General features: G+C 39.3%; 1 protein-coding gene across 3 annotated transcripts in view; it reads left to right on the top strand.

The window, feature by feature from the left end:
• Positions 1-1,054: 1,054 nt before the first annotated feature.
• MARCHF6 (membrane associated ring-CH-type finger 6) overlaps positions 1,055-21,966 on the top strand; it is a 52,038-nt gene continuing 31,126 nt past the window's right edge. Inside the window, exons 1-6 of one of the 3 annotated variants that reach the window (XM_051609920.1) lie at positions 1,055-1,145; positions 5,822-5,918; positions 6,775-6,848; positions 15,276-15,419; positions 19,449-19,521; positions 21,546-21,714. In XM_051609920.1, the coding sequence (XP_051465880.1) occupies positions 1,127-1,145; positions 5,822-5,918; positions 6,775-6,848; positions 15,276-15,419; positions 19,449-19,521; positions 21,546-21,714 (576 nt within the window). In that variant the 5' untranslated portion in view covers positions 1,055-1,126. Of the gene's footprint in view, positions 1,146-1,605; positions 1,798-5,818; positions 5,919-6,774; positions 6,849-15,275; positions 15,420-19,448; positions 19,522-21,545; positions 21,715-21,966 lie in introns of those variants that run through there. The other 2 variants (XM_051609919.1, XM_051609921.1) reach the window with 2 other exon arrangements.

Below are 21,966 nucleotides of genomic sequence, written 5' to 3'. Positions count from 1 at the left end.
ATGAGGAAAAAGAGAGATAAAATTGTGCCTCTGGCATGTGCCATCTCTGCACTCAAGTCCAGACTTGACCTGCCATCCATTCAACTGCTACCACGATGGCTGGAGGGTTAATGTGAAGGACTTGATGACTGGTTGTCAGACACAAGGGGTCATATGGTAAATTCAGTGAGCTGAAAGTTGCCACAACTCACTGAACAGCTAGAGAGGTTAAAAACTGCAGCCACGGAAAACCAAACTATAGACACGTGCATTTCATCAGCACAGAACTTCCCTGTAACCTTACTGCACTGTTCTTATGTTTCCTTCTTCAAAGAGATCCTTGCCAACCCACCAGACCCCACCTGAACCCTTTCCGGGCAGCCGGCAGAGCACCAGGTTGTGACGTGCGCTTGCCTGGGCCGGCAAGAGCCCGACGCGCACCCGCCTAAGCTGGAAGAGATGTTTGCGTTTCACTGGAGAGTTTATTAGCTCTGTTGGCAACTTCAGACTCAGCAGGGAGAGCCGGGCTTGGGGGAGGTAACACCTTTTAAGGCGGGTGACGCTCTTCCCCCGAGGAGTTTCCCGGGGCTTCGAGAAAACCCGCAGCCCGCACCGTCCGCATCCCCGACAAGCTGACCCTCCCAAAAGCCTGCCCGACCTCGGCTCTGAACGCCTCGGCGCGGGGCAGGACTGAGAACAGCTCTGAGCCGTGTTTCACCCGACTGCCGTCTCCGGAGGGGGACACCTCCCTCCTTCCCTCCCTCCCTCCGCCTCAGCCGCCGCCACCGCAGCCGCTCCGCTCCGCTCCCGCCCCGCTCGCCCTCCGCCGCCCCACCTCCCGGGGGCCAGAGGCCGGGCGGGGCGCTGCCGAGGCACCAGCCCCACCGCAGCGCCAGCCCCACCGCTACCGCCAGCAGCCCCCGCCCCGCACCGACCGAACCCGCCCCGCCCCGCACCCACGTAACCCGCCCCGCCCCCGGCCCCGCCAGGGGGCGCCCGCGGGCAGAGCGGCACTCTAGCCCCGCCGGCTCGGTGGTGCGAGTCCCCGCGGCGCCCGGCAGCGCAGCGCAGCGCCGAGCGGCGCGGCCCCGCCCCGCCCCCCGCGGTCACACCACTCGCGGGGCCGGCGCTGCGTCAGCCGGACAAGATGGAGACCGCCGAGGAAGGTACCGCTGCCGCTCCGCCGGGCCCCGGGGCTTGCCCCCGGCCGCGGAGGGGGGGGGGGGGCTCTGCCCCTGCGCCTCCAGGGGTGGAGGGGCGGGGGGAGGGGGGGCGTCACTGCGCCCCATCACCGGCGCAGCGGGCGCTGTTCATGGACGGGCTTGCCGTCCTGGGGCTGCAGGTGCCCGGGCCGCCCCCCCAGCTGCGCCCCTCCTCCCCCGCCGCCGCCGCCGCCGAGCCCGGCACCCTGCGCGGGGGCACCGCGGGGCGCGGGGCGGGGCGCGCGCGGTGCCCCTTACATAACCGCGGCCGTTGGGAGCCGGGGCCGCGCGGGGCGGGGGAGGGGAGGGCGGCGCTGCGGTAACAGCCGGCGCGGGGCAGCGGTGCGGGACCCGCCGTCACCCGCGCTCGGGAACCCCCCCCCCCCCCCCCAGGCCTCCCCGTTCTCCTCCGGCTGAGGCGTTGCCGGCAGGGAGCGGGGGGCTCGGGTGCGAGTGAGAGGGCCTGGGAAAGGAAGTCCCGGCGCGGGAAGTAGAAGTTGGGGTCGCTTGCCCGGAGAGGCCGTGAGGAAGGGGCTGCCCTGGGTCGTGCCAGGTTGTCTTCGGATCCGGTTGTGGCCGGCGGGCGCTGCCATACCCGGTCCTGGAACTTTGCGAGGTCTTAAATTTCCACTTTGAGCTGAAAAACAATAGCAGTTTTAGCTGCTGCTGCTGCCTCTTTTGCTAGATTAACTTTATTGTGTATGTTGAAATACCTGTTTGAAAAAATTGAAGTTGTGAAGTGATGCCAGGAGCTGACATGTTTCTCAGCTGCTTCTTCAAGAGACTAATACATAGTAGCTTACCTAATTTGAAAAAAAAAAAAAAAAAAAAAAAGTTGTCACAGATATAGTCGTGTTTTGTTACCGTGCAGTTTCCATTTTTAAGGGCGCTTACTTTCCTTGAGATCAAATGTGGTCATGTGTTGCCAGCACTTTTGCTCTGCTTGAATAATGTTGAGGAACTGCATATTTCAAGCTGATAATGCAGAACTTTCATAAACCGGGAGTTCATATTGTAGAATAAACCAAAATAAATAAAGGGCATGTGTTGTGCCATGTTTCTTGCAGTATCTGAGCTTTGTTTGTCATTTTAAGCAATAACTACAAACATATATTGCATCAGCAAGACAGTTCCAAGGAAAGTGTTTTGTCTCTTGGCATTTGTTACTTTGGCATCATTTTGAATGTTGCTTTTTAACTAGTGGCACTTGATTTTCCAGCTTGAGAGGATTTTAAAAAGAAAAGCTGGAAAAACATGAAACACTGCAGGAAATAAGACATCACCTTTGTAGAAATCTCCCTTGCATTGTTCTGTAGACATCTTTAGTACTTTTAAAAGCAGATGATTTATACAAATACTACTGTCTTTAAAATCTAACAACTTCTAAAACTGGTCTGCAAGCGTGTCATGCCTCTGTAAAGCAACACTTACTTATACTGATGAGATAAACAAGATGAAACTGATTGCTTTGCCTCTGGTTGCTCTGAAAACCTGGATTATAGCAAACTGTGAAGTGCATACTTGGAAATAGGTGAGTTCCCAGCACTCCAGTAGCTGGTGAATCCATCTTTGTGGAATTAACTCAAGCAGCATAGTTGGTAATTTGTTGTTGGCTGTTAACAATGATCATACCTGCTTTTACTGGCTTTAATTTGGGGAACAGTGAGGTCAGGGAGAGAAGAGGGGGCTGTTAGTTAATCTTAAGGCATTGCTTCCTTTAACTAAACCTTCTTGTTTAACTCTGAATGTGGAATTTGGACTTGTCTGTGTGTATCTATATATACACACATACACAGGTAGCCTTAGTTATTGTAGTCTTATCAATGTTACCTTCGAAAGCTTGGAGTACTAAGATGAAAGTAATCAGTCTATAGACTCACTTTCCATAAATACCACTAGAATGCTACAGCTTCTACAGCTGCAAACTTCAGTCCCCACTATTTGAATTTCATCACACTTGCCAGGACACCAAAGAGACTTCCCAAGGTTAGAAAGCGGTAAACACTAGCAACAAAAAAGGCTGTGTTAGTGCCTTAAGAAAGAGGAAATCCATGCTCTAATATTACTCTCTGACTGAACTACTGCTACAAAGTGTCAAATTAACTTTCCTAGCTATTGGTGGCCCTTGTTTTTCTGATGACTTCCCTTCTTGGCATAGTTGTATTGTGACTTAACTAGATGGTGAGATCTCAAAGAGAGGCAGGTCAGGGTAGTAACAGCCAGACCTAAGTGGCAGCTTCTTTGCCTTACAATGAATGTCTGAGTTGTGTGTCTGTAGTACTTGAAAGCTCCAGATACCAACTTGTGCTGATGAAAGGTACTCTTGTTTGTTTCTAGTTAAATTGGTTTGTTGCTAAATAACACAGTCTTTGCTTTTAGATATTACAGCGAGGAACATTCAGAGAGGTGGTAGGCAGAGAACGATTCTCTGGGACAACAAAGAACTGTGTTACCCAAGATCATTTTTTCCAAAATGTATACATGAATGAAAGGAGGCATGTATGTATAAAGTGTGTGTATAAGTAAAAAAATCATATCTGATACACAGTAGAATTCACTCTGAACATGACATCTTGCCCCTTACCAGGCTTTATGGCTTTGAAACCATTTGCTTCTTTACATTCTAGGTTGTTACTCTCAGGTGTGTTTATTTGCATTTATAAAACTAAGTGGGAGTATCTAGAAATTCTAATAGCCTTTGAAAAAACAAAATAGATTTGACTTATTTTAGTAAGGTAACAAAGGAATTTATTTTCCAAGCAAAGAGTGCATTAGCTTTCAGTAAAGCAATTGATGTTTTTCCCCGACGGTTTTGAGTGAACAGTATGCTGTGAAAGCCAATGGACCATTAATGAGTGGGTTCGGAAAGCTATGGGGGTGTTTCAAAGCAGTAGACTTTTAACTCCCTGGGTTTGGTGCCAGAGAGTGTTCTTAAAGCAGCGGTTTCCCATCCTGTCTTGTGTGCTGGCTCCATTACGAGACTGATCCAGCATACAAAGTTGTTTCCTGTAGCAAAGGAGCTCTATTTGAAAGAATGCTGGAGGTGAGGACACCACAGTTAGTGGGTAGAACCTGCCTGTGGGTTGAAGAGAACTGTCCTGTGCAGCCATTTGGAAATACTCTCTGTGATAATGGAATAATTTGTTATATGAAGTAGTGGTTCTGGTAGTTCTTTTCAGCAGAGAAACCAGAGGCTCGTTTGTCGGCTGCAATGGAAGTATTTTTTATGTCTCTATGTAGCATCTTTGATGTGGTATTTCATCTTATTGCATCAGTATGTGTTTCTGTTAATTCTAGGTTTTCAGTCCTGCATGATTGAATTCAAATCTCTCGGGTCTATAAATATAAAACTATTATTTGTTTCTTTAGAATCACTTGAAGTCTTGTAGAAACTGTTCCAGTACCCTGTGAACTGTGGATGTGGTCATATTGTGAATTCTTTGTAGAAAAAACATTTTAATGTTTGGTACCTTTTGGAACTTTTTCTACAAAAACATTAACTTTTGAAGCTTTCAATCAAGAACAAAGATAAGTGATTCAGACTTGAAACTGCATATTTTCACTGTTCTTCAGTGCTTTAAGTTAGTGTTTTTCTAACAGAGACCTCTGTGTATCTGTTGCGCTCTTGCAGGTTAACTGAATGGTGTTTAACAGAGAAATAATTAACAAAAGTTAAAATGCTAAGCAGAAATCTGCTATAAATACAGACATTTTATGTTAATTTCTGTAATAGAAGTGAAAGTTCAATGGTATTAAAGGATGAGTAAAGTGAAGATCCCACCCATCTGTCGAAAAGCAAATTAAAAAAGTAATTACTTATATTTGGTTGTATGCTTAAGTGCTCTGAATAACTGAACAGTGTTAAAACAGACATCTGTTCTGTTGAGGGAGAGGTTTATACGCGCTTCTTTGTCCACAAAGCATTTTGCAATCTTTACTTGTAAGAAAATGTCAAAAATGGAGAAAAAAAGAGTATGTGGGACCATTTGAAGTATTACTGACATTTTGAAAAAAAGAAATAGAAAACATATTTCCTATGGTGGCTGAACTGTAGGCAGCTAAGTGGATGGCCTTATTCAGCTCAGGCAGCAAACTCGCAAAATACCAATTTCTGATTATCGTGATGTGGTGGTTTTTTTCCCTTTCATCAAGAGCACCAAGGAACTCCCATCTTAGGTTCAAGGGTAGCAAAAGGCACGCCTAAGTCATTAAATATTTGTAAATCTCTTCTCCTCAGCCTTTCTTTAACTTTTTAAAACTCAAATGGAATTTTTCCATTTCAAAGTCTCCGCTTTCAGAAAGATTATTCTTAATAATCTCTGTTTTCTTTTGGTGATAGCTTTTTTTAGGAAAAGAGCACCTCTGCATGTAGTTCTACTGTGTTTGTTTCCTGGAAGTCTTAAAAATAAAATAAGACATGTTCTGGTGTTTTTATAACATGATCAGGCAGATAACATTCTTGTTGCTTTTTGTGGTATTCCTGTCATCATGTCTTGCATCAGATGGTACCTGTCTTTCATCCCCTTTCAATTTATTTTGGCTTCATTTTGCTACATAAAGTTTCAAGAATTATGTAATTTGTCTTGCAAATGTGCATTCTGTAAGCAGTAGGGTAATGAGCTTTATGTCCTTGTCAGCAGATATATGCAGAGTCTGTCGGTCTGAAGGAACTCCTGAGAAACCCCTCTATCATCCATGTGTGTGTACTGGCAGTATTAAATTCATACATCAGGAATGGTAAGTTCTGTGTTTGTGGGGGGGGGGGTTAATTTTTTTTTTTTAAACACATCAGCATGTCTCTAAAACAGTACTTCTCAAGTCTTCAGGTTAACTGTTAAGAAAATCCAATTTTCAGAGGAAATGTGTTAGGGATTTTGATTTTTTTTGGTTCATTACAGTCCACAAAGTATTTAGTAATTATATATGAGAAGAAAGTACTGATAATTGTTTGTGTTTAGGACTTCAGTTGTGCACATTTATCAACTTTATGAAAACTAAGCAGAAAAATCAGTATGTTGGGGGTTTTCTGCCCACTTTTATTTGTGAATAAAAAGAACATGTAACTGCATGGAAGAAATAAAAGTACTCAAGTACTTTTTGGTCGTTTTGAGGTGTATGTTTGATCAGGAAAATTAGAAAGTTAAAACTGTAATTCTGGTCTATAGCACACATTCTCACATTCTTTTCATGTTGTTTCAATAGCCATTTTTTCACAAACATAACAGGTCTAAATCTTACATGTGTATGTCATGACTTGAAATATTTTTAAGGATTGGTGTCACTCGTGGGTGTCCATGTCAGGTTATATGCTTTTAGTTATTAGCCTTTTCAGTAATATAAGCAAAGAATGCACTTTGTCAACAATATAAGTGATGTAGTTAAAGAGTCACTTACTCAGCTTAACTTTCTCACTTTTTGGAACTTGCTTGGTAGCCTAGGTGAGCTTAGTAACCATGCTCAGTTAAGTGCTGCTTGATACTACTAATATCCTGATTCATGTTTTAAAACAGAGAATTTGGGTGTTTTCCTTAAAGAAGGGATAAGGTGGAGGTTATGTGATAGCATGTTTTAATATGATCGCTTTTTATTGCAGCTTAGTTCAGTGGCTTAAACACAGCAGAAAAGAATACTGTGAATTATGTAAGCACAGATTTGCTTTCACACCAAGTAAGTATATTTTACTGCTCCTATTTTTTCAGATTTTTTCTCTAAGTATGTATGATTAATTTTCAGCATGATAGATTGAAATGTGTGTTTTGACTTCTGTATCTTTGTTTGAATTACAGTTCTTATGGGTATTATTGCAGACTTTGAATTGTTTGAACAATGAATTATCTGGTTCATAAATTTTATGTGAGCCTTAAAAGAAGTACGATTCTGTACCTTTTCCGTCTACTTCAGTCCCATTCTTCTGTAGCCAACAATAGAGTATATGGTGTATTTTCAGCTTCATTGATGAATTTGAGTGTTTATGAGGCTGAATATTAAGGTGAAACCACAGCAAAATTAGAATTTGAAAAGCAGTTTTCAGTTACCTTTGAACTAAGCACCTGCAATGCTGCCACAACTTCTGTCTGTTTCAATTCAGATGGTTTTGGCAGATAATGGAAATTGTAATTATTCCAGCTGCATTTTAGTAAAAGATACAGTAACTACCCAGTATTATATCACCTTTTATGTTTGATTCAACTAAATAAGTTAGGCTACTTCTTATGAAGTACTGCTGTATCTTTATGTGGTTCCCAGAGGATTCTTGATTACATTTTAACCAATAGGAGTATAAATAAGTGAGGTCCTTTGGCTTAGTGGCAGGCTAGGCTCACTATTCAGTAGTGCCAGCTTATTGATTGTTGAATAGGTAAAGTGGTTCTTGTGCTATGTGTTTTTCTGATTAAATTTATTTGTTCTGATTTCATCTTTGCAAATGCTGAACTCATTTCTTCACGATGCAGATATGTAATTTAAATTTTTCTTCAACTGATCAGTATCTGCACTGTAGAAGCTGTCTTGAATTTGGAGAGATTGAGTTTTGACTAATTTATATGAGTGCTGCAATAAAAATCAAAACTCCTGTTCGGGGTACCTGGTTCCAGTTAGAAGAACAGAGTGCTCATCCTATCTGCTCCCCTCTCCCCTCTCCCCTCTCACCTCTACTGTTTTTCTTTTTTAAGACTAAGGAGCCAAATGGTTTAGTTCAAGTCTTTTCTGTTCCAAAAATCCCATAATCCACCTTCCTTTTAGATACTGAACCTCAGAATTTTCCATTTCTGCTAACAGTTAAGCACATGAAACCATTTTTTAAATGATCAGCAGTGAATTATGCAGTATTAACTCTGCCTTACCGGTGTGACGAGAACGATGTATTTTATGTTGAGCACAGCAGTGCTTTCAGGTTATTGTTTTTAAATACTACAGAGACCTGTATAAGAAATGTCAGAGCGATGTCATCTGCTTGCAAATTTTATTTGTTAAACATTTTTATAAAGACAGTATATTGGTTCTGTTGAAAGCTGTGAAAATTAAGAGTGATCCACAGTTCTGGAGCTCTTTATCAGCTAACTAACCACTTCCAAATTTACATTATTTTACTAGGTCCTCTACAGAATTTAGTGTGTTAGACCAGAAAGCTGCATTTCAGTGATTTACTAGTTGTTAAGAAGTAAGGCTTTCTAGTTGTGTATGAAAACAAGACAAAAGTGTATGAAATTTTACTTAGGATATAGGAGAAAGAGGATGAGAAGTTCCAAATGACATGCATTTTATGTGTTACTCTGGACACTAGAAAGCTTATCAACTGCCCTTATCAACAGAGGTGTTCCTGCCTAAGTTTAACACTTGACTGACATAGCTGTTACCAGTACAGTTTGTAACGCAGTCGCAGATTACAGACACATGAGAAAACATAATTGCATTACTGTGCCTCAGCAAACTACCATTTGTCATAGGAGCTGTGAAACTGGTAATAAGTGAAACTCTTGCTTCCCGGTGTAATAGAGTGCTTCCACCGTATTCTGCCTCTAGCAAGGGTCTGCTCATCCTGCTATCACACACTGGCACTCCTCAGACAGCACCCTCAGCTGATCATGTTTTCCAGGCTGCATACGGTGGTAGTGTATGTTGGGTACCTAGCACTGATTCCCCCAGCCTTCTATACCCAGAATGTCTTGTTTTGTTATTTCCCTCACACCCAACACTCAAGCAGTTATGGCTTCCTCAGTGTCTCTTTTCCCTTCTTATTTGGAAGATAATGTGGACTTCCAGCCTGGAAGCTGGATCTGCATGTGGGAGCTGGTGAATTATCACGGGTGCTGGAGAGAGAATACAAAGGCAGAGATGGGATTGAAGTATATGCTAGTCATTCAAAATGAGGTTGGATCTGGCCTATAACCATGCCAGGTTCAAGATAAATTAATTCACCATGGGATGTGTTGGAATAAATGCGTATACATAATTAGTTTGTGCTTTAACAGACAGGCACTAAGTTGAGAATAATAATGCAGCAATACCAGCAGCTCCTCTTTTAATTTAGCTTGTTTTGCTTGTTACGGCTCTTGCTGTAGTTCTGTCAAAAATGCTCGTTTGCTAAGTGACTTTCTGTGTATAGAGTGTTCATAAACAATGTATGTACTAGAAATACTTTAAGTCCTTTACTGTCTTTGACTTCATTAACATTGTGTGACTTCTTTGACACCTGAACTGTCCAGGTTAGTTACTGTTTGTAAGAAACAAAGAGTAAAAGCTCTAACTTGCACCTTGGCAGGAGAACAAAGGAACTTATTTTTCTTTTAAATAATAGCATCATTCTCTAAAAATGTTGAGTCATGTAGGCAAATGACTCAAATTTTCAAACACACACTTTGAAGCTAAATTTCATATGATTAAAAATTCATTCCTTTTCTACAGTTCTTCAACTTACGGATCAATACAACTATTTTAAAAAAGTAGCTTTGGACTTTATTTGAACTGTGTCAAGGTTAATTTTTAACTTGCACATTTTATTTCTGAGATTCTAAATAGCAACTACACTTATTTTTTCCCTCCCCACACACTCACTTTCTTTTGTTGTGCTAAGATGCACTTTTCTGGCTGTCACACTAAACATTCATAAGCACTGACCCATGAAAGAAGGTGAGACTGTATTTCATGTGAGAAGATAGTTTTTCAAAACTTCTCTTTTCTGTAGAAGGTAGCATTAACATGGAATATTTTTACAAATTCCTAAGTAGAATAGCCTGATGTTTAGCTGGAGATTGGGATGGATTCATTTCTCTGCTTCATAAGCAGCTGCATTGCTGGTAAGTGAATGATATGATGCCACAAGCTTAGTTAACACAATTATTGTAAAATGGAAGCAAGCCATGTAGGCAGGATGTTCTTCACTTTATATATTTTTATGATCTCAAATAAGCTTTTGATTTATGCATGCAAAGTTATTAATTCAAGGCTTTCATGCGCTTGGGCTCACATTCAGCAAGATTTGGATAGGCTGGAGAGCTGGGCAAAGATAAACCAAGGAACCTAATGAAGTTCAGCAAGAATAACTGTGGAGTCCTGCACCTGGGAAGGAACAGCAACATGGACCAGTACAGGTTAGGAGCTGACCTGCTAATAAGCAGCTCTGGGGAAGGACCTTGGAGTCCTGGTGAACAAGAAGTTATCCATGGGACAGCAATATGCCCTTGTGGCCAAGAAGGACAATGGTATCCTAGAGTGCATTCAGAGGACCGTGTTCAGCAGGTCGAGGGAGGTTCTCCTCCCCCTCTACTCTGCCCTGGTGAAACCCCACCTGGAGTATTGTGTTCAGTTCTGGGCTCCCCAGTTCAAGAGGGACAGGGATTTACTTGAGAGAGTCCAGTGGAGGGCTACGAGGGTGATTAAGGGACTGGAACACCTGCCTTATGAGGAAAGGCTGTGACCTGGGGCTGTTTAGTCTAGAGAAGACTGAGAGGGGATCTTACCAATGTATATAAATATCTGAAGGGTGGGTGTCAAGAAGGAAGGGCAAATCTCTTTTCAGTCATGCCTTGTGATAGGACAAGGTGCAATGGATGCAAACTACAGTGCAGGAAGTTCCACCTCAACATGGGGAGAAACTTTTTTAGTGGAAGAGCTGTCCAGAGAGGTTGTGGAGTCTCCTTCTCTGGAGAATTTCAAGACCCTTTTGGGTGCGTTTCTGTGTGACCTGCTCTAGATTCTGTAGTGGTCCTGCTTTTGTAGGGGGGTTAGACTTGATGATCTCTGTATTGTTGTAATCCTCGTTTGTTACTGTTCTTTTCTTGTTGTTTGCCACCTTTGTTCATGTGTAACTTAATATGAAAGTTTATTGGATCAGGAACTATTTGTTCCTGTGAATCATTTTAATTCATTGACCTCCTAAGCTATCCTGTAACACACTGAGATTGTCCATATTAAAGACTTAAGGTTGTGAGGTTTTGTTTTTTTTTTTAATTAATCCATAAGCCTTGGTACTTTTTTATCATCTTAAAACCTTCTGGATGTGGGTAGCATAACTATCTTAATGTGAAAGAATAAGTTTCAGAGATTTTAGGGCAAATAAAAATTAGTATCACTGACCTAATTGTAAAAGATTAAATTATATATTCATATTTTAAAGTAACTAGTGCAAAAACCATAATGCAGTAATTGTGTGGGTTTTGTAGTGATCATTTATTAAGTTCCAAACTTTTGGATCTTTAGTTTTGTACTAAATGATCTGTAAGAAACTATGTAATTATACTGAAATTACTGACCCAGTTTTGTTTGGCTTGACATTCAAAGTAATTAAGGTTTTATTGAAGGATATAATGGGCTAATTTTTAACCTGTTCATTTTGACAGACTTCAATACTGTAGTCCATAGCTTCAGAATGTCTAGAAAGTCTCGTTTGTAAATACATGAACTTCTGAAACAAAACACTACATGTTGGCATAGAATTCAACATGTCTGCTGCCAGCTCCAGGGTGACAGAGTAAGCATCCTGTTGAGATAGATATGAATGTCAGTTCATATGTTTTGTTAGACCCATGGCTTTCATGAGAAGAGGTGGCATTTTTCTCCTATTACCCTAGCAATCTGGAGTAAAATCTGTGTATGTCTCAAGAGCATGAAACATAGAAACATACAATGGTTTGGGTCAGAAGGGTCTTGTGAAGGTCATCTAATTGAATCTAAGGAATAATTTACAATCATTGTTTTACCAAATTAGTACTTTAACCCATGAGCTATAAATCACACCATTTTTACTTAAGAGTTATATAGTCTTATGTCATGATCACCGCACAGGGATGATTGGGGTGGCATATACGTGGCTTACAAGTGTAATAGTAAATAGAAAATCTATGGGTAAGAGGGCTTTTTTAAGTGTGGAGGTACTGTGAAGTACCCTAAATGACAATTTTACTTAATTAAAGATGTTTTGCTTCCACACTGGGTATACACCTGTTGGTCAGCTGAAATGTACTGACAAACTGTTTCCCTGAAAAGCAGTAACCGTTATTGCCTTCTGACTTCTTCATTTTTTCTAGGAAGAGGAGGAAAATTTCAGCCTTGTGTTTTTCTTTCATTATGTGTGTCAGCATAATACTGTGTTTTTGTCCTCAGCTGTATGCTTTGGAGACGCAAAATTAGTATTTGTGTTCCTGAATAAGTTAGGCTTATGGGGGAGGGCATCTGCTCCCAGAGAGCAGTCAGCCAAACAAAAAAAACCTGCCCAAATCTAGTATTCACAAGTAAAAAAGTAGTTTCAATGCACTGGTATCCAAAAAGCCTTTACAGTAGTTTTCTCATAGCCTTGCCAGCTCAAAGAAGTTGAACTAAAGCTGTGAAGGCTTGCTTGTGCTCAGCCAAAGTCTGTTTGAATTTGATGCTGTAATAGAAAAGAATAATTACTGTAGTTGGCCTCCAGTAGAGAGATTTTTATTTGAAGGAACTGTGGTAAATAATGCAGGAAATTGCTTTCTCAAACTGAGTTAGAAAAGATTACTGGGATGGGAATTAAGGGGTGGAGGAAGGATGAGGAGGACAAGTGTGCAAAAGGGAATGAAGAGGATGTATACTGCAGTGGCAGGGGTCAAAGTCTTAGGCCTTGCAGTGGTAGTGGAGAGTGGATTAAAGGAGGTGGAATGTGGAGAGAAAAATGGCAGTAGGTGACAGAGACAAGCGGGGGCATTAGCTATGAAGATCACTGGCAGCAAGCTTCAGTGCTCAGTGTGCTTGCACACCAGAGGTTCCTGTCATGCTAGGAATTTTTGTATTTCACCCACCCAAATGTTTTAGTATATAGAAGGGCTTTATTTTATCATTATGGTATAAAGCTTCTAGTGGTAGAAGCTTTATGTATTTTGAGCTGTGGTGAAACAAAGGAAAAATGGCAGTCTTCCCCCTGCCTTCATCCTGTCCCAGGCCCTGAAATCATAAAAAATCACAAAATTGTTAAATGTAGCTTGATGAAGCTTATGTTCTCTGAGTAGTAGCTACACTCTGCATTTATTTGAATACTCAATTCAGTTGTAATCCTAAAGCCTTTAGAAAAATGAGTGTGTAGAGGTGCTAAAATTGAAAACCACTTCAACTTTATTGAACATAATTTTTTATAATCCTCTGTGTGTTCAGTAATTCCTGAAAGATGCATTTTTAAAAAACTAAACTCTCCCAGCTTCCCCATAACGATTAAATAATTAATGCTAAGTTAATGTTTTCCTTGTAGCCTGTGTTGCAGTTCCAAAGTGTTGATCAAAATAAACTTTTTGAAAATGAAAAAAATAAGCCTGAAAGTACCTGCTGGGTGCAGTTTTGTCTGAGTGATACCATAAATGTGTAACAAATACACTCTGGGTAGGTATTCTTTAGCACCCTTAACAAAGGTCTGCTTGTCTCCTCAGCTAGTTTTCCAGAATGTTTGTTACCTGTGAGTTGAGAGGGCGTTAGTAAGTCTTCAACTGGCGTTTCCTGTGGTACTACCAAGTTGTATGTTAAATCTGTTTCTCTAATAAGAAAACTGTAAATTGTGAGACAGTGTCAAAATATGTTTGTGTCCTGCTTTCAATTTACTCTTCTGTGTTCTCAAAGATATATTTCTACACTCACAGCTACTATACGAGTATGTTAAATTATTAGTCCTTTATTAAAAAAAAAAAAAAAAAAATCCAGTTTGTTGGCAGATACCTGACAAGTAAGAACCTTTGAAATTTAAAATCAGATTGCATTTGTCTTTTGGTTATTGTTTTGTGGTTACTTAGTGTCAAATATAGTCCATATGTTGTTGAAATGCACAGGACTCTCCACATTCTTTGGCTACTTCTGCTCCTTGATAGTGCTTTTCTATGCTCTTGAGTTCTCTTTACAGAAACAGAGGGAAATATCCTTGAAAAGGGGAAGTTTTTTTTCTCCTGTATAGGCTTCCTTTCTGAGATTAGGATGATTAGGAACGTAAGTAAAGGTAATAAGGATGTTCATTAAAGGAAAAGGGGGATGCAGGTGCACTTCATGAAGCAGTATTTCTCAGACTTTTAAATTGAAGGATTGTTCATGAGAGGGAAGTGAAACTTTTCACAAGTAATTCCTATAAAAATCGAGTTTCCTTATGTAGTTTAAAGTATAACTTCAAGCTCAGCGCTTCAAACATAACTGTTAAACATCTAGGCAGCAATGTCTTTGTGCAACTCCAAACTATAGTTTATCTTCTTTATTCACATGTGTTATTGATAGTGTGCATTATCACTTCTCAGCATCCATCCGAGTCTGTAGAAGCCAGCTAAATGTAATGAAATTGTTAGCGATATATGTTTTTTAATTGTTTGTAGAAGATGAAGCCCTGTCACTGTTTTTCTTGGCTTTTGAGTTGGATAGCTTCATGTAATATATAGGTGTTGAATTAAAAAAGTTAAGAAAATGTACTACTGTGAAAATGTCCATACAGGCTGAGGGTTTTGTGTTCTGCTCTGTAGTAGGACTGACCTTAGTCGAAGAAATCTTACATGGTATTAAACAGATAATGTGTTCAAAGTAAAAGTTGCTCTGTGTGTATTTCAATGTCTGTAGATACTTCATCAGTTCCCTTCAGTTTTCCTGTCTTTGTGGTGTTTTCATTTCACTTTTTTTTTGTGCCGTTGGATAGCAAGTGGAATCTAAATTATCTAACACAAACAAATTGACAGTATGCAAAATTGTGAATTGCTTTTGTTCCTTATGGTCTTTCCTTGAACTAGGTTTATAAATAACATAGAGTGATATCTTTGAGGTAGTGCTGGGTGGGAGGGCTGCTGAATTTATAATCTGCTTGTAGGCTTGAGCTTATTTTGAGATAATCGGAGTTCACAGTTAATAAATAAAATATTAAGAAAAGTCCTTTAAGTCACAAAACAGCATGGAGCTTATTCATTTTTCCATTCCACACAGTACACAATGTAACAATGTAACAAATGTGTCATGTGAAGTGTTTTTTGTTATTTGTTTAGAGTGATCTCTTGGGAATCTATAAAATATGCTTATTCTAGTAAACTTTTGCCAAATGCCAACATTTTGTAGTTGGCAGGACTCTTAACGTAAGTGCTTCTTTAACGAAAGAACTGTTACATAAGTGCCTTTTCTACACAGTTTATTCCCCAGATATGCCTTCACGGCTTCCAATCCAAGACATCTTTGCTGGACTGGTTACAAGTATTGGCACAGCAATACGATACTGGTTTCATTATACACTTGTGGCCTTTGCATGGTTGGGAGTAGTACCTCTTACTGCATGTAAGTATTAATTCTTTTGTACTGTAATACTTATTCACAGGAAAATGTGCCACTTTCTGCAACAAAGTTTTGTGGGACCATTATTGGTTTTTTTGTTTGTTGTGTTTTTTTTTTTAAAGATCATAAATTCAAAGGCATTATTTCACTTATTTTCACTCATAAGTTCTAGCTCTTTGACTCTTAAGCCAGTAGTGCAATGCAGAAAGGTATTAAGAGATAGGAGAAAACGCATAAAAGGGATTTAAAACTGCTTGTTGCATTATTTCACTTATTTTCACTCATAAGTTCTAGCTCTTTGACTCTTAAGCCAGTAGTGCAATGCAGAAAGGTATTAAGAGATAGGAGAAAACGCATAAAAGGGATTTAAAACTGCTTGTTCCAATAAAATGCTTCTTTTCACTGATCTATTTAAAAATCTACATGGAAGGTTTTATTTTATACTATTTATTAGTATTAGGATAGAAGAATTTCCCTGGTTTACTAACTATCTCTAAATAAAAGTGGAACTTTTTTTTTAGTATGAGAAGTTAAATTCCTTTACAGTCATACATAAAATGATTAGTAAAACTCCTCTTAAAAAATCACAAAGGCTTAGATAAGTAAAGGAATTAACAGAAAGAGAGGACACATTTAAATTACTAGTATCTAGTTTGAAATTCACTTTTCAAATACAAGTGATGAGAACTACTGATGTTTCAACAAGCTAAAAATATAGAGATGAAAAAGGGCAAAGGGGACATAGTGTTCAGTCAAGGAAATGATTGGAAGTCCATCTTTACAAACAGTAATATATGCCTTGAACAAAAGAGCACAGAGCCAGTAAATGCATCTCCTTAAACAGTTGCTCAATGTTCTGTGTTTTTATATGTAGCTGGCACTGGCTTAATTTGAGAATAGTGCAATACTGACATCAGCTATAAAAGAGTGGCCCTGTTCCTGCAGCCTCTTCTTCCTGTGCAAGGAAGAGAGCTTTTCTGGGCATGGAGTAAAGAAGATTTGTAAATTACTCTGCATTAGAACTAAAAAATATTTCATATTTGTTCCTTGGGTTGTTAGATAAAACTTGGTTTTCTACCGTTGTTCAAAATGTAAATATTGTACACTTGTCTTACTAAAACTTCTGAAGGACAGCAAAATCATATTTAACAGATTAACCAAGGTAGTTACATTTCTTAACTGTCTGAAAACCTGATGCTGACTCTTCAGTAATACTGAAATGTTACCAGAAATCACCACCTACAGCTTAGTTTTGCAAGACTTTTTTTTTTTACAAATGTAATTTTTGTTTATTAATACTCATTTCCTAAGCCAATATAAATTAATTATGATTTTTATTTGTGAGTGACTGTGGTTTTTTTACTTAATTTCTTTCTCTAATTTTGTACATACACATACATTTTTATGGATTCCTCTAAGAATTAACATACTGTGAAGGGTAACATATTTGCCTAGGAAGGTATCCAACATGATAAAGCCATGGAGTCTAACAAGCCTTGAAAAATCCATTCGCTTTTGAAATGTGTTAGGATCTATCTTTTGGATGTGATTTTGTGCAGGTTTTGTCGTCTTACCTTAAAAGTTCTGTCATATGGCTCATGTAACTGTGGCTGGCTTCACAAGGAAGTATTATCTCATTATGTTGTATCTGGAAGAAAAAGGTGCAGCGTAGAAGAACTTATCAAGCATACCAAAGGAAATGTGTGGTTGAACAAACCTGCCTTCCAGATTAACATGCTAGTCGTGCAGTTATCCCATTGTGGGATAAATTCTACATTATTTTTTTGTAATGTCACTTATTGCATTACCCATCTTATATGGCTAAGTAAAAGGAATTGGTCTCTCTTTGCATACAGGCAGCCTGATCCCGGTATGTTCCAATATGCTGTTGCTATTCTGTTAGCACAAAGCATATTTACATTAGTGGATGAAAAAAGCCAGCTATACAATCTGCTGTATCTGTTCAGAGAAGAAGGATTAATTGGGCCATATTAATCCAAAGTGATTTTATTCTCTGTGATAGTAGTATTTAGCTGCACAGTTTCTAGAATGAAGTACCCAAGGTGCAGTGCATGAAGTAGGAAAGACGTATACACACTAAGTAAGATGAATGTGTGTACACTAAGGCAGTAGGAAGTCCGAAGTGGAAGTTGGCTTATCTGAAGTGCCTCCTTTATGTCAAATTTTAGAAATCACCACTCACATTCTGATATGGCATATGAATCTATTTTCCTGGAGTATTAAGATGCCACTTTTTAAAAATAAATAGTTAAGAAAATAGTTGTATACATGTTTAATGTAATGATGTAGTGGTTAAAATTGTAGAGGTGTGTAACAGAACTACTTAAATTGACTTAAGTATGAACGGAAATTGTGTATGTGAGCACCAAAAGAACCAGCAGAAGAAGGGCTAAGAGGAGTATTTGCTGTTTGCCAAAGAACACTGTATATGAGGATGCATTCAAACCAAGAGAGAAAACAGACTAAAGCTAAAGTGTCAAGAAAATGAACAACACTGGAGCTATACAGAGAAGGAAAACAGGATATGTGTCCAGACCACTTGGACATATGTCTTAGTGCTTATATGAGAGTGAGCAAGTGAAACCTTTGAGGAAAAAGATGTTGCATAGATACCAGTTTGCTTAGTTATTTTATGTAATAAAATTCCCTTCCTATTCCATAAAGTCTTGCAACGAGTTTTGTTCCACTGGTTTCCTACCAGTGTGTTTCGGAAATTGGAGGTTATGAGGCTTGTGTTCTTTGACCCGTACAGTCTGGCAGAGTTCCTAGTGACATCTGCACCTTTGCAGTTTCCTCACCATGTAGCTAGATTGTGGGCAAGGGAAACTGTTGAAACTTACTGGCAACAGAGGATCAGTATCATCTTAGTAAATTTGGTTCAGTGACTTCAATATAAAATGTGTAAGTAGTATATGGTTTATTAGTTTAGTAGTAGTACTACAATGAGACTAAACATTTTCTTTAGAACAGCTATAGTCATTGTGTCTTTTGTATTCTAACTTACTCTAGACCTTTGAATGTTGTATTACTTTCTGCTCAATTTCAGTAGGAGGGATGGATTGCACTGGGGCTGTGTTAACTTTCTCCAAGTGCTATATTATGTCATAGGTAAAAAGTGAGCATAAACAATAGACCTCTTTGGCATTTTTGGTGGATTATTCATGAGAGATGTAGAAATACAAACTTTCTATAAGTTCCAGACACATTTATTGAAGAGGTAATAAGTGAGCTATTTATTCTAGGTCACAGAAACTATAGAGTGCCAGTATATCTTTGAGTACCTATGCCTGCTTAAAGAGTGGAATGAGAATATTAAGAATTGCATTTCTGGATATGGGTGTCTTAATTCTTCCTTCATGCTGTTCAGAGCATCTGTGTGATCCTATGGAGCTGAATCTCATTTTCTGAAGTATACTATATACACTGATAACCTACTTTTAAGATTGTGACTGAAAAATCATTATAAAAAGCTAACATTAACTAGTATTAACTATTAATCCATAAAACAATTATTTAAAACAGATAATGAAATGGTGAGATTCCTTGCTACAAGATATTGTAATACCAGAAGTTGATACAGGTTCAAAATATTATTGAACTTATTAATGGATAAAAAAAACCCATCAAGGATTAATTAGCACTCAGATATTGTGGCACAGGAACTGAGTGGCTTTGCAGAAGCATATGAGAATGTGCTGAGGAAGTATCTTCAACCTGTTTCCATGTTCTTTCTGAAGTATTCATTGCTGTGACCAGTGATGGAGACAGGTCTAGATGAATCTTATACTCTGAAGGTATACTTTATCAAGAATGTTCAGTTAAAATAAATACAACTTTGTTCTACAGGGTTGTATATGGTCTTGAGTTCTGTTAGTTCCCTGGAAGTTGAGATTTTTTTCCTTGCCCTAAATTTAGCTAAGACACCAGGTAAAAAGAGGGTACCTATTGTTGTTTCCAAGTGAGGCTATAACCAAAATTTCATTTATACCACACTTCTGTTTCTTCATGTAGGTCGTATCTACAAGTGCTTGTTTACTGGCTCTGTGAGCTCACTACTGACACTGCCACTAGATATTCTCTCAACGTAAGTACTTAAACAGTTTGTTACAAATAACTTTCCTAGTCAGATTACTGTGAAAGTGGTTGCTTTGGAACCTCATGTCCCTTTCTTCCAGTTATGCTTGGTATCCTTCATCATCTTAAGATGCATTAAGTGCATTTAGAAGGGTGCATTAAGTAATAGTGTGTCCAGCAGGTCGAGGGAAGTTCTCCTCACCCTCTGCTCTGCCCTAGTGAGACCACATCTGGAATGTTGTGTCCAGTTCCGGGCTCCCCATTTCAAGAGAGACAGATTTACTTGAGAGAGTTTAGAGAAGACTGTAAGGGGATCTTAGTAATGTATATAAATATCTGAAGGGTGGGGCCAATCTCTCTTCAGCTGTGCACCGTGATAGGATGAGGTGCAATGGATGCAAACTAGAGCACAGGAAGTTCCATTTCAACATGAGGAAGAACTTTTATACTGTAAGGGTTATAGACCACTGGAAGAGGTTCCCCAGAGAGGTTGTGGAGCCCCCTTCTTTGGAGACTTTCAAGACCTGTCTGGATGCCTTTCTGAGTGACCTGCTGTAGATTTGGTCCTACTCTGGCAGGGAGGTTGGACTTGATCTCCAGAGGTCCCTTCCAACCCCTAACATTCTGTGGTCTTATGCAAGCAGCTGCCCATTACCCTTTGTATAACAAAATGTATGGCCCACAATAGAAATTATTACAATAGAAATAATTTCACTTTGAAGTTTTCATATTTAGGATCTTTGAAGATGAAAAAACTGACTTTACAAAATGAGTCCAGGTTAATGAATATTTGTATTTGGTATTAAGAAAACTTACACTGTGAAATTACACTTAATAATTTAAAAAAAAAAAAAATTCCATTCAGTATTCCTCCTGTTACCTCACAGTAAGCCTAGATTTTATTTTATTTTTTTCCTGAAAAGAATCTGAAACAACTCAACATAGAGCATCTCTTCTCATGTCTTTTACAGTCTAGGGAGAAAATAAAGGACTCCAGGATATGTCAGATTTTAATGGCATGTGAAGTTGTGCTTTGACATGTATTTCTTTGACAGAGTCAATGTCATTAGCATCTTGTGTCAACTTTTCATTTTGGACTTCTGGTCCCCATGGTACTCACTGTGCTCTGCAGGCACAGGTGTTTATGCAGCTGCGTGGAGAGCCAGACTGCTTTGGGGATGGCAGAGTGCCATGGCATGCTTCTTTCTGACTTGACAGAACGTATTGTAGCGTATTAGTTTCCTGAGCTAATTCACTTTGATCAGGGTGTAGTGCAAGGGTGGAAACAAGTAGGAGGGGCTAACTGCAATAAGGGATGAAGGTTGCTTAAGCCAATCTAAGTAACTCTTGTATTGCATGAAACCATAGTTTCAGTTTGCCAGCTGAACTTTTGCTGGTGCTTTGCAGGTATGACTTGATAGATAAGGATTTTTAAAGTACAAAGCTAATATCTGGGGTAAAAGACTACCTGGAGAGCAGTTGAAGGCAAACCCTGCAGCTCTATTATTTTGGTTAGGGTAGCTCAGCAGATAAAATGTTTCAGTAGACTAGATGTTATGCATTTAGCCATTTAAACAGACCTTTTACTATAATGAATCATTTACTTAGTGACTGTTGTGTTTCCTTGGCTATTCTTGAAGATTGTTTTTCCTGAATTACTCTTGAAGCTTTTCTTCATGTTGCATCAGATCCTGTTTTGTAGGAATAGTTATGTTTAAACAGTATAAATTTCACAAACCAAATCAGAGGGAAATAACACCTTCTTAAAATCAGTGTTTATCTTGGCACTTAAAAATATTTGTACTCGGGTATGTACAAGCTTCCTGAAATAAACTTTGGAATAGTTTTTTTTAATTAAATAAAAATTGTATATATTTTTTTCACCTAGACTTAAATTCAGCTTTTTTGCACAAATACCTGTTTATTTGTTCATTTGGACAAGGAAGATCTGTTTGTGGTCTTTAACAATGACTAAGTTTAGTCTTATTAGCAAAATTTGTCCGTAATGGTTGTGGTTTTTTCTGTTTTTAACAGGGAGAACTTACTGGCTGACTGTTTGCAGGGTTGTTTTGTGGTAACATGCACTCTGTGTGCGTTTATCAGCCTTGTTTGGTTACGTGAACAGATTGTTCATGGAGGAGCACCACAGTGGTTGGAACAAAATCAGCAACAGCCGCTCAATGGTGTTGGTCAACAAAATGAGGTAAGACTCAGTATTTCATTATAAATTTAGGAAATGTGTGGTAATTTAGTAAATGTGTAGATAAATTTAGAAAGAGTGCAATAAAAATTACGAGAACGTTGGAGCATCTGATATATTGTGAGAGGCTGAGAGAACTGGAACTGGAGATGACATGGATCAGGGTGAACCTTACCAATGTGTATAAAAGCCTGATGGGAGGAAGTAAACAAGACAGAACGAAAGTCTTCCTAATAGTATTGAGTGACAGGACAT

The sequence above is a fragment of the Apus apus genome, chromosome 2 (assembly GCF_020740795.1).
Source record: "Apus apus isolate bApuApu2 chromosome 2, bApuApu2.pri.cur, whole genome shotgun sequence".
In the NCBI taxonomy this organism is placed as follows: domain Eukaryota; kingdom Metazoa; phylum Chordata; class Aves; order Apodiformes; family Apodidae; genus Apus; species Apus apus.
Note: the sequence above shows the minus strand (reverse complement) of the source record. Positions and strands in the feature narration are given on the sequence as shown.